This window comes from Grus americana, chromosome 2, assembly GCF_028858705.1.
Source record: "Grus americana isolate bGruAme1 chromosome 2, bGruAme1.mat, whole genome shotgun sequence".
NCBI classification, from domain to species: domain Eukaryota; kingdom Metazoa; phylum Chordata; class Aves; order Gruiformes; family Gruidae; genus Grus; species Grus americana.
In genome coordinates, this window is record NC_072853.1 from 128,732,896 (window position 1) to 128,746,273 (window position 13,378).

The 13,378-nt window shown below is 39.3% G+C and overlaps 1 protein-coding gene across 3 annotated transcripts in view; it reads right to left on the reverse strand.

Annotated features, from left to right (window-relative positions):
• Positions 1-13,378, reverse strand: part of KAT2B (lysine acetyltransferase 2B) — a 44,402-nt gene that overhangs the window by 21,523 nt on the left and 9,501 nt on the right. For all 3 annotated transcript variants that reach the window (XM_054815323.1, XM_054815321.1, XM_054815322.1), the window contains exons 3-7: positions 9,133-9,278; positions 8,536-8,625; positions 6,629-6,810; positions 4,044-4,235; positions 1,425-1,531 (exon numbers count right to left, since the gene is read on the reverse strand). In XM_054815323.1, the coding sequence (XP_054671298.1) occupies positions 1,425-1,531; positions 4,044-4,235; positions 6,629-6,810; positions 8,536-8,625; positions 9,133-9,278 (717 nt within the window). The remainder of the gene's footprint in view (positions 1-1,424; positions 1,532-4,043; positions 4,236-6,628; positions 6,811-8,535; positions 8,626-9,132; positions 9,279-13,378) is intronic.

Here is a 13,378-nt window from a genome sequence, read left to right on the forward strand (position 1 = left end):
GTCACTGTGGAATTTCCCTACTACTCTAGGAAATTTACTGTCAGATATAGCGCTAACATGATGGTTTTGTCAACTGATAATCAACAATTGTTTCAAAATTCTGACTTTTCCAAAATATTGAATTAAATACCTGAAAAATTAAGTCAATCCCTGACCTGCATAAGAGGATTTTAAATACTTTTGAGCAAGAAGGAAGAGGAGAAGGGGAAAGTGAAAGAAAACCATCATCAATGTGTCTCTGCAATTTTAGAGATGACTTACACCTCAGTATCCTAACTGAGAAGTGAATAAAGCTGCAGAATAGCAGATGAGGCACATGAATAAGAAACAAAGCAAGGAAAAGCCATTAAAAAAACCCAAGAAAACCAAAGGCATGTATGCAAAGGCAATGGGACATCTGATGTGCGGGACATCTGTTTTGGCTGGGACAGGTTAATTTCCTTCATCTTAGCTGGTATGGAGCTGTGCTTTGGATTTGTGCTGGAAGCAGCGTTGATAAAACAGGGGTGATTCAGTCACTGCTGAGCAGTGCTTACGCAGCATCAAGGCCTTTTCTGCTTCTCAGCCCACCCCACCAGCGAGTAGGCTGGGGGTGCACAAGAAGTTGGGAGGGGACATAGCCAGGACAGCTGACCCCAACTGACCAAAGGGATATTCCATACCATATGACATCATGCTCAGCATATAAAGCTGGGGGAAGAGGAAGGAAGGAGGGATATTCAGAGTGATGACATCTGTCTTCCCAAGTCGCTGTTACGGATGATGGAGCCCTGCTTTCCTGGAGATGGCTGAACACCTGCCTGCCCATGGGAAGTGGTGGATGAATTCCTTGTTTTGCTTTACTTGTGTGTGCGGCTTTTGCTTTACCTATCAAACTGTCTTTATCTCAACTTACGAGTTTTCTCATTTTTATTCGTCCTATTCTCTCCCCCATCCCACCAGAGGGGAGTGAGTGCGTGGCTGTGTGGTGCTTAGTTGCTGGCTGGGGTTAAACCATGACAATGTGGAAAGTCCCTGCTTCCCCGCTGCGAGGTCCCTACATCCCTGCTGCCAGGGAGTCAGAGGACTGGCGTGGGTCCTCACGCGAGTGGACCACTGTCCAGCAGGTGACCCACCACGGCCAATTACCCACTGACCTTTCTCACTTGCCCACATTGAGTGCACTTGTGTCACTTGAACACTCAGGCATGAATTAAATGCTCCACTGGCACCTTCAATTAGCTGGATTTTATCATCAAAATGGGATCTTTATATGAGGAAGCACCAGAGTCAGACACCCTGTGCTTACCTGAGGCAGACTGACTTTGGTATAGCCTGCTATTTATAAAGCTGCATATCTAAGTCTCGTTGCTTAGAATTCATCACTTGTACAGGTTCATCTTCATATTCAGGTGCTCCCTTATCCATAACTAAATGCAAATTACCTGTCTGGATTCCCAGCTGGCCAGTTCGGGAACTAGACACCATGAAATCTTGATCCCAAATGGGAGAATTCTGGCTGTACACTTCTTCTTCCAGCATTGACAGAAACCTGGGCACAAAACCAAGTGAAATATTAACTTAATAGGATCATCCAAAACAGGTTCTTTTTCAGAATAAGCATTTGCAACATTGTTAAATTTAAAAAATATGTAATGATTCAGTAAGAAAATGCTGTTGGACGATTCCTTTTTTAAAAAATACACACACACACAAAATCACAAGCTAGAGTAGACATTAAGTATCTTAATTCAGTAGAGTGCTTTTGCCTATGAAAATTTATCTTTGATTATAAACAATATTTATCTAATTTGCAAATGCAGAAAGAAACAGTTACAAACTACTTTTATAGAACAAAACTGTGCACTCATAAGAAAGCTAGGAGTTGACAGATGCCAAGGTACTCAGTGTTATACAGAGTACAGAGGCATTTGCTTCTTGCCTCTTACAGATTTATAAAATCCCAGTGTTAGTTATTAACAATGCTCTTAGGAAGATATTTTCATTCCTTTAAGTGTGCTACTGTAACATTTAATTGCGTGTTTGTGCTTTCATAACAGTATTTTTAATCTTACTTTGGTACACTTACAGAAGCAGCGTGACTTTAAACCTCTCTCGGCATTATTATCCGTGAGAGAAATTCCACAGATCAGACTATCCAGCACGCTTGCCATCACAGGGCTAATACATCAATTCCCTTTCAGCAGCAAGATAGCTGCAGATCCTATGTTGCGCAAAAGGGGTTTTCAGACCAGAAGTTGACACGGCACATTTTTTACTCTCTAGAGTCATCTATATGTATAGAAACTGTCTAGCTGAAACCAAGAGGACTGTTGAGTAAGACTTTCTTGAACAGGATAAGGATTTTCAGGATCAAGTCCTACTCTTGTATTTTCTATATAGGACGTTTATACCTAAGCATAGCAACGTGCGGTGATTTATACGGCTGATAACAGCTGAAAAGTTTGTAACAGCCACTTGACCATCTGTGATGGAGCAAAAGCACAAATTCAACTTTTGCCAAGGCTACATTTACAGGCAGCACAGATGCTCTGCGTTCAGACCCCTTGGTGGCTGTTTCCTAGGAACACAGAGACATAAGTTGTGGGTGCTCCCTTTGCCCAGGAAGGAGCGGCCGAGCGCCCTGCACTGAAGCCAGGCAGCAGCTCCGTGCTCTGAGCCGCACCTCCTTCGCTGGGTTCGCTCTGCATAATGCCAGCAGAGAGACAAATGCTTCAGACAAGTACAGCCCATAAAAGATTTAAAACGTTATTCCTACTTCCCACAGATCATCAGCAAACAGTGCTTGTCCTCCTTTTTTCCCCCAGCAGAATATTAAAAGGAACTGCAGTGAATAATAATGCTTTTCAAATTACTTATCTAGGCTGGAAAAGGCAGTGGAAACGTAGGGGCGTATGCACACCTCCTTCCTCCACCAATCTGCTCCTTGTATCAATGTGGTGGTAAATCCTTTTTTATACCTATTTCAGGGCCAGATCATGTTCCTGTTCCCAGATGGAAACAAACATTCCTGGATCCATAACAGTCTACCCCAGAGACAGTCTACATTCTTCAAAGTAAAAGGCACTATTAATACTAGTAGGCGCAACAAATCCTACAAAGCTCTTACCCAGCTTCGTAAAGCTCACGTTGTTTTTCATTCCCCTGAGCACTAACCCAACTCTAGCCCCAGACAGTAACTTGCATACCATCAGTGCCACCAGGTCTCCTGTAGGTTTGGCTCCTTCATTGTTAGGAGGGATAGACTTTTAAAATATGGGCTAGAGAGCCAAGCTACTCTCACAAAATAATGATATTTTTGAAGTGATACGCTATTTTAACAGGAAGCATACAATGAATGATCCTGTCACCACCACCCCCTTAACGATCAGTAAAATGTTTGAAATTGAGGACTGTCAAAGTTGAGCATGTTTTGAGACAAGTCATTCTCCCACATACCCCAATATGTAATTATTGATCTTTAATTGTGAGAAATCATCATCAATATTCCAGTACTGGAAAAGGTAGTCAATAAGAAATTCATGAGTTTAGGATTCACTGATGGAGCTTTATACTGTCTACTCTCTTTGTCAAATGAACACACCTCTTCTGGGGGCGGGATGACTACTTTGTGCCTTATTACAATGTTGAATTAAACTGAAATTCTTAAGTGTACAGAAACTCCAGTACAACACTCCCTTTTTTACTGCTCCATCACAAAAAGCAGAAGTGAGCATGTTTTTGGAGATCTGGACCTACGTTGCTTCCAAGTACTACAGAAAAAGAAAGTGAGTGACCAACAGTACCTGCTAATAGGCAATAAGCACAATCCCCCAGCAAGATGAATAATCCTTTTTATGTAAAGCCCTAGGACAAAGCAAAATGAGCGGTTGTGGACATAAAATACACTTGTTCAAGCTATGGCAGAAAATAAAGCTGCAGTATCTACTTGTTACTGAATAAAAGGAAAAAATATTTTAAGCTGCAGATAATTTTTTCCATTTCCATGCCAAACTTGCGTATGATTGGTTAACCTTGAATGCAGGCACATCGTGACCCCTTACTTTGGGAAATGGGTGAGGATTAGTGTTCGTTTCTCTTGAGGAAGCTTGTCTTTTTCTTGCCTGGCCTGCTCCAGCAGTTGCCGTCTCATTACAGTAAAAACGGAGCGAAGCAATGTCCTACCGAAAACCTGGGTGGTTTCATACCGAGGTAGACTGTCACAGAACTGAGGGACGTTGCAATAACAAAGCCACCTGTAAAGGGGAAAAAAGCCAGATAATTATCACCGTCTAACATATGAATTAATGCAATAAAACCACTACCCACATCATTTATAACACAGCTGAGAGCTATATGACCATATAAATCAGTTCCACATCAAGTCTGGACAGAGTTAAGCAGCATTTATATTGCCCAGGTTTTTTTAAAGAAATGACAGCCAAGTACTTTTAAGTCTCCATATATTCTTCTTCTCTGCAGTGTAGTTTCCACAAAGCGCTCTTGTTCCAGACAATAATCATAGATCACATAAAATTCGTGTTGATGTCAGGGGATTCTCTCCACAGCTCATTCATTCAGCCTCCCACGTCTTCTGCCTGCAACTCCAAAGACCCTTAGCCTGGCCCATTTTCCCCTCTTTAAACTTCTACATTTCCCCACAGAGAGGTGAAAGGGGTGACACTTTTAACTAGCTCCATCCCGATCTGACTGGACTCCCACCCCGGTATCCCACCAGCTGGCTTTTTCCCATTACACCCCGACTTGATACTCTCATTTACCAGAAACTCCCTCCATAATGAGTTCTGCATTAAGAGGTACATATGAAAATATAGCACGTCATGTTATTCTTCTTGGAAAAGGGATCACAGTACTGAAGAGGTAAATCAGGAGTACATTGACTATGTAGGTCACGATATCTGTTAATTTTATAAAGAAGATTTCAGTATCTGCATGTAAGTGAACAGTCAATGGTATCAGTAGCTTCAGCAGAATCAGACCCCAACCATTATGAAAGCCCCAACAACGAAAAATGTTGAGATTTGGATGCGAATAGACTGTGCTGGATCTTGCCATGGGTTTTCTCATCCAGACCCAAAATACAGCCTGTCTCAAAATGCTTTCCCAAACTTAATCTTAATCTTTGCATACACAAGAGTTGCAAAAGAGTTGTGAGATACCATTGTTCACTGACCTCTACTCCCTGTTCTTGGCTGATAAAGCACACCTCTCAAAACACAAAGATGCATGTGAAACTCTGATATAGTTTCACTCAAATTATCTGGTTTTTCAAATCAAGTTGGTGACTGCAAGAATTCATGAAATGCACCCATGGCACACAGCGGTTTCCTCAGCACCCCGAGCAGTGCCTCGAACACCGCAGAGAAGCTCACAAAGACAGGTTATATCAGATGGAAAGAGGTGGCATTTTGGGTTGGAGGGAACCTTAGGGACCACGGGCAGGAAGGTTTGAGAAACTACAAGTGACAAAATGATAAACCCCAGAAGTCACCAACAAGAGCCAATGCTAGCTACTGATTCCTAATAAAAGTTGACTCCAACCAACCCTGGCCATCTGACATCTGTATCACAAACAAATGGAGGTCAAAGACCCACCAAACATGGTCTTAGGAGCCCCGTAACTGTCAGTAACTGTCCCAGTAACTGTCCTTTACACCAGGTAATCACTTGAGGTGACAGGTCATCTGAGAGCATCCCGGTCAGACACAGACACAGCGCGGTCTGCTATATCACCAGCCACAGTCTCAACTCACACCAGGGTTTGCTGTTCTCCTCCATGGAGCTGAGGTTTGTCAGGGGAAAGGCCACCAGGAGAGCGGGCGGACGGCGGTGCTCATCCTCGGCCAGGAACAGCGTCCCTGGCCGCTCCTGGGAAGAGGTGTGCTGACAGAGCCCTCAGCTAACTGCTGCCTGCGCTCACAGGCGGCACATTAACCGTTGCCTGCACCAGCAGGAACCTTAACTGCTGTCGCTGCGCTAACTGAAAAAGGCATTGCACTGTTGTTATGAGAAAAGCAAAATTAAGAAAGACGGCTTGTTATCCTAGCTCTTCTCTCCCCAGTGACTAAGTTATTCCTTTGAATTCTGACAACGTATTAAAAGGTAATAACAAGAACTATCATTTTAAGGAACCTACTAATATCTAGTCACCATTTAGCATTCAAGCTCTTACGAAATTATTTTCATTTTTCAAATCTTCCATGATTTGGTTTCAAACTGTGACGCTTTACAATGCTTAACGTTATCATCTCTTTTTTTTTTTCGGTAAGTTGAATAACAAATTGCCTGAATTTTTAGTACATGAAATAAGGATCTTACATGAGGCTCTTATCTTAAGAAGGCTGAGAGCAACTTTGCAAACATGGGACATGCAAAAGTGTTGTTAGATAGAGATGTTCATGACCTCTATCTACTCCCTGTTCTTGGCTGATAAAGTATGCCTCTCGAAACACAAGGATGCATGTGAAACTCTGATATGGTCTCACTAAAATCCTCAGGTTTTCATATAAACTCCACAACTGCAAAAATTCACAAAGTGCACCTATGGCATATAGGTACTGCTGTATTCCCGAAGTATGTACATGCCAGATTTGTAAGCAAGACTTATAGCAAGCAAAAGTAGCGTTACCTGGTATAATTCACTTTATAACCCGCAATATCATCATTGGGTGACCTTAGTCTTCGCTGAGAAGGTGTCTCCAGGTGCCAGTAGTTAATGCGGTTCAGAAACATTTTAGCCAGTTCCACTATCGTTTGCCTTTCCTTTGACGGTAAGTGGCTAAATTTGTACTGCACAAAGTTATTCACACCCTTGAAACAGAAGAAAACTACATTTAATTATTTAGCCGTAATTTTTGCAGGAGTGTCCTTGAACATTCCTCAGTTTATGTTTATTAACCCTGAACTCGCATTACATGGGAAAGAAAACAAATACTGGAGACCATGAACTCTTTGCTCAGCTACTCGTGCAGCAGCCACAGGCTGGTTACCCTGTACACAGCTTCAGGTACATCCAGATGTTCTTATTCTCTCCACCTCCAGCAGCTGACTTAAAGGGAGACAAGGAACATTCTTTATTTTTCCTTCCTTTTCAAATAAAAAAATTTTGTCAGGGAATACAGAAAGATCCAGGGGACTTTCTTCTATATGCTTCCATATGCACAATTTCACTGATAACCGTGCTGCATGATTTATTTCCTCTGTAACCAAGTGGCACCAAAAAACCTCTCCAGCCACTTTTCAATAGTAAACTAGGGCTTGTGGACTTCTCATTAAGTTTGTGTCCACACATCACATTATTTCTTCAAGAAGGGCCAGTATTTCACAAGTACGTCACTTCATTGCACTTTGTATACTGTCTACTTTAAAAAAAAAACTACTGAAGAGAGTTAAAATATGTGACTAAAAGTGCTGCAATACATATATATTATAAATTAATTATAATAGTGCTGCTTAGCAAATAATTTTATGTGATAGAGTTGCTGAACTGCTAAAAACAGAGTTGAAAATATTTGTCTATTTTAAGGGGAAATTATTTAAAAATAATTTTAAAAGAATTACCCTTTCACCTCTATGCTTTACTTTCTTAAGCAAATTGAACCGTATTAAGAAGGTGACAAAAAATTAACTTGCACAAAACTTTTTTAATAGTATATTTTAAGGACTAGGAGTGTATGGGGATTACATACACTTATTCTTTGTTTATACTCAAACTAAAGGAGAACTTAAGGTGAAGAGTTCCCAGAAGTTCAGCAATAAAGTGTTTTGATTTTCCTAACTTGTAAGAAGTCAGAGTTGCAAGGAAATAATTACTACACATAACAGTCTTCACATTTAAAATATCCTGTTTAACAATAGAGCATCCGTTCATACACTGATGGGAAAACACTGAGCTCCTGTTTCAGCGAGGTATGTGAGCTAATGGGCCCACTTGTGTGCCAAAAGTGCATTCTCAGGAGCTTGCTTAACCAAAATCTGAATCTGTCATATGTTCTTTATCCACTGAGCATTACAAAAGCCTCAGTTATTCTTTGGTTTCAGCTTTGTTTTTTGTTGTGTACCCTTTGAAAGAGAAGGCTATGATCTCACTGAAGTGGATTGTAACATTTTCATTGATTTACAGAAGACGAGTGTCATTTTAATATTGGATTTCAAAACTTCAACAGCATTTTTCATCACTTGAAACAAGGAAAGATTAGAACTGCCACACATAAAAGTAGTATTTTCCGTTCATTCTCTAAAACCATAAAAAAGTCAGTTTCATTAAAGCATAAGATGAATGATGAGAGAAGTCAAATAATGTAACTATTGTACCAACACTAAAGAAGCAGCAGACATCTGCTACAGTCTCTTACTTTGTCCTAAGTAATATGCAGAAACATTTGCAAACTGCCTATAATGCCATGTTTTCAAAACCAGTGCCTACGTTTAAAAAAAAAAAAAAAAAATCCCCAAACAAACAAAACCCAAAAAACCCCACCAAATAATAATAAAAAAACCCAACACACAAACCAAACCCACATGTTGGTTGTTTACCTGTTCAATGCTAGGTTTCTCAAATGGAGGACTTTCCAAAGATCCTTCTACTACAGGTTTTCCCATCTGTAAAATGCACTTCCTCAACAGCTGTTAAAAATATACAAGTTTTTTTTTAAAGATCAGTATATTTGCATACATAGGGTCAATGGAAGTCACAGGTGCACAACACACTGCAAGCAGTGTTGAAAATCTCCTGGCTATATATCTGCTTGCTTAGTCATCTAAATTTACAGCTACTTTACTGTGAATTGCTCCGTATCTTCTTTGAGATGCATCCAAGAGGCCTCTCTGAGCACGTGTGGGCAGCTAAGTTAGCATCTCTGTCAACTGAGTTTTCCCCGCGTGTAAGTGAAGAGGCTAAGGCTTGCAGGTGGTTGCATGCACAGTTTATGGATGGGACTCAGGGTCAGCTCCTGAACCATCTGGATGTCTTTTGGAATAAGGCACGGTACAATGCCTAGCTCACACTAGAGCATCACACCAGAAAAGGGAAACATCTCACCAGATGAAGTCAGTACATGCATGAGGGGCAGTGAAATTGGCTTATGTGAGAGAGTGAAAAACCTGAGAAGATACTACACGAGTTCAGCTTACTTTGAACAGGTAGAAATAAACTTGCTTGGTGTCTGCATCTTCTTCCTTGTGGACACAGGTGAACAGATACTCCACATCCAATACGATCCCCAGGAGCCTATTCATTTCTTCTTCAGACACATTCTCCAGGTGAGAAACGTGAGCAGCTAAACGAAATAAAAATCCAAACCTGTAAAAACCATCAATAGCACAAGTATTCCCCAGGATATCTCAAACTAAGCCCTAACGGTAAAGGCACTGATCCTGTAATAACCTATTTAAACAGAACATCTTATCAGCGGTAACTGAAATATGTGTCACATTGGAGCAATTTGTAAAGGTAGTCCAGTGGTGGCAATTCCCACAGCAGAGGAGCAACGGCTGGTTGGAATCACAGTGTCTGTTAACACTTAAAACAGACCACACAACTCCTGTCTGCTTTAATATGTTGCAATATATAATTAAATACATACAATTTTGTCCAAGAGCTATGCTTTTCAGACAAGGTTTCTTTATCAAGAAAATAAATCCATAATTCCCATAAATTAGGTAATCCAGATGTTGATGCAAGTAGCACCTTATACTGTGAAGACTAAAAAAAAAAAAAAAAAATCTGTTCCATAAATAGGCATTTTGTTTTAAACTGGACCTTATTAGTTAAGTCTCTTACTTTCATATCATGTTAGGTGAAACTATGCTTTGTGCACACTACATTAACAAAGCTTTTGGAGATTGTACATGCTCATTTGTTCAGAAGTTTACAAAAAAGCATCTTTCAACATATCATAAATTCCAAGTGACGAACTCCCTTTTATCATCTCCAAAGGCAAATACAGTTCCACATTTGTAATTTTTAAATGCTTGAGGTTTGTACGCGTGAAGTGGGATGTTCATCTCAAGCTGGTTTGAACAACTGGCCCCAGGAAGAGAGAAGGCAATTTAAAACAAAAAGTCAATTCCCAGAAAGAAGATATTTGCATTGCAAAAACAACCATCTTCACTGACTCTAGGCCAAAGTACATGGTATGCATATCCTTTACCCTGAAAAGACAAGAAAATATCCTCTACAAGAAAAGAAAAGTTATTTAAAAGGTTGGGCATATCAGTTTTTACATATTTTAATAACTTTTATCAATATTTACTTCTTAGATAATTATTATATTATCTTAGATATGCCAATGTGATTAGGACTGGTAAGAAATTTTCAGCATAAATCTGATTCCTTAAGGAGAGAAATAACACCTGAACTGAAAACGATCACATTTATTGGCCACCCAGCAAAGATGGTTTGTTTTGGAAAGTTTGGTATGACACCTGCCAAAATGTTTAAATTCAATAAATTCATGCAGTTTCAAGTAAAAGGGACATCGTGGCTCAGAACATTAAGAAGATGCCAGCAATCATTTCCAGTTAAATGAACATTCATAATATAATGTCTTAAGTTCTGAGCATATGCTCAGAACTGAACAGGGAAAGCCATCATGGGCTTTCTTTAAGGACAAATGTTCAGCATTCTGGGCAGAATAAAATGATTTCATTTCTGTCCTTGAGCCAGATATGAAGGTTTAATATTCCCAGCTGTCTGTTCCGATCTTGTAAAAGTAGTAAAATCCCTCCTAGATGAGCACTGCGTTAGGATTTGATAACATACTAAAGAAACCTTGCACTCAACCAACAAATGAATAAAATATCAGCATAAGAAGCCATTTCCATGCAGTTTCCATAACAATACTGAAAGTTACCTTGACTACTTAGTGGCCATACTTAAACATTTTATTAAACTAGAGAATTATTACCCATACTGTGAATCTAAAAATAACACAAATGTATTACCAGCATGTATTTACTATGGGTTACCATTTACTGTAGAGTCACCTATGTTTGTACACCAGCCCAACAAACTATCTTTCTTCAGACGTTCCCGGCCCATTCCCAAATTCGTGTGGGAATTCATTAGTAAACCTTATATTAAAACCAAAGCTTTAGTACACTGACATCAAATACTATGTTATTCTTGACTAGAATTACACAGTCCCATTCATCTGCATCGCCCAACTGGTACATCCTTCCTCAGCTGCTGTTATGCTTGCAAAAAAAAATAAATTAAAAAAATAATAAATCACAAGTATAGGTTGCTATAGCATACAGAAGAAGAAAGCAAGCAGAAAGAGTGAGGCCAATGCAATGATAGGAAGACCTGAAAAATAGCAAGCTTATTATTTCAGTTGTGCAATAACTTCAATAAGCAAGTACTTGAGTGAATGAATTAGGACTAGTTAGAAAATAGACTAATGAAGAACGTGTCCACAGTCTACTTCAAAATCAGTGTGTACATAAAAAACACCAGTAATGTATATAGAACAGGCAAACCAAGAATACGCAAACACTCTACGTGAAGGTGCGTAGCAGGAACCAAAGACAGTACAAGAAAAAAGAGACTGTGTACATAGTGTACTAACACATTAATTAACCAGTTTTAAAAGTGACTCAAGACTGAAAATGTTCACCAACAGGAAAATGCACCCTGTAACACAGGAGAAACCAATTAAATATAAAAAAAGAGCCTCTGTCTGTGTAACACCTGGTCTTGAGGCTGGGTGAACTCTCCCTGCACGCAATTCAACCACCACTTCACAGTGTTATGGTAGTGACCCAATACATCACCCAAATAAAAGAAATATTCATTAAAAACCCAGTATAGAGCCAAGCTGTGGGGTTGAGCCACAAATAGAAGAATACAAAGTGTAGGTAAGTAGGCAGAATACAAAAGATAATAAAAATTCTAGGTAAGTAGACAGAAATAAGCTCAATAAGCTAATATGCACTGCCAAACAAATTTATGCACTGAAAACTGCACTGGCTTGAAGATTGAACCATACCCCCAAAAAGAGATGTCTTAAGCAAGACTAATGTCTAGGATTAGCTTTGGAAGAAAATAATATTAAAAAATGCAAAAAGCCTGAATATCCTACATTTTACATCAGGTATGGCTTTAACCACTACAGGAATTTCTACACCGCTATTTCATCAGCTCTCTGAGGAACAGAAAATGCAGCGCAGATGATAATCGGAAGCCTGCACACCTTGTGATCAGTCTGGTGTAAAGGCATTCAGCAGGAACACACTAATTTAGAGGAGATGAATAGGAAAATTATCTTGGAAAACAGCGCTGAAAGACATATTTTTGTCAGTAGTACGAGGAAGCAGACAGCAACTCATTTCAGTTATTTCAAATGAACAATCATCCTCATTAGCTGCAGCCAGCAGAATAAGAAACTTTTCTAAAAACCCTAACTTTTCTACCTTTTCTAAAACCAGCAATAGATAAAGATACAGTTTGTTCCCATAAGATACAATTTCACTGGTACGGGGTTTACAGTACTGGTTTTCCCTGGTTCCCTAGCTAATGAGCAATATAAGATTTTTTTAATTGACCAAAAACAGTCTCAGCCTTTAGGAGCTGAGTTTTTCTACAAAATACATAACCATCCACAAATCCTACTGAAGAACAGGGAACTGACAGACAACAACATCTCATAAGATTTAAAGAAGAAGGAAAAAAAAAAAAAAAGAAAAATCTCTTTCTTCAAAGGCCAGGAATGAAAGGGCTGGGTAACACAAGCTACCCTAGCTGCAAAGCCAAAAGCAGCACAGAGAAGCTGCGTGATGAAAGGCTGAAACTAACTTGGCTACAGCAACCGAACTTTCTGTGATACCACGCATTTGTGTTAATCTTCCCCTGCAAGCAAACCCAGAGATTTGGGATACCAGGAAACGAAAGAAATCTGGTGAAAAGCCCAGAAATAGACCAAATGTAATGAAAGCATAAAAAGAGAGCAGAAATAGAAATAAATCCTAATTTAAAAAAAAAAGGTATTCCACACAGAGTACAATATTCCTTTCAAAAGTAAAAACATAAACGATTGATTGTGAAGGTTTTAGTTTTCCTTTTTCTTATTTCACTGTCCTAAGTTTTGGACATCAACAAAAAAAATTAAATAGCAACTGCTTCTTCGCAGTTAGTTCTGAATTTTATTTTAGCTCAATTTTTAGTCAATATTGGCTAATGTATACGGCAAAAGTCATCACCTTTTATTTTGGATAAACATAAATTCTTAAAAAACTAATACAGTGATTCACTCTTTTTCAGGCTATGTGCGTAACAAATCATTATTTATTATTAGTCTGAAGAAACACCCCCCACACACACAACAGTATTTAACAGTTGATTTTGAGCAGTTGCTTCCAAGACATGCAAGCTGTGTGC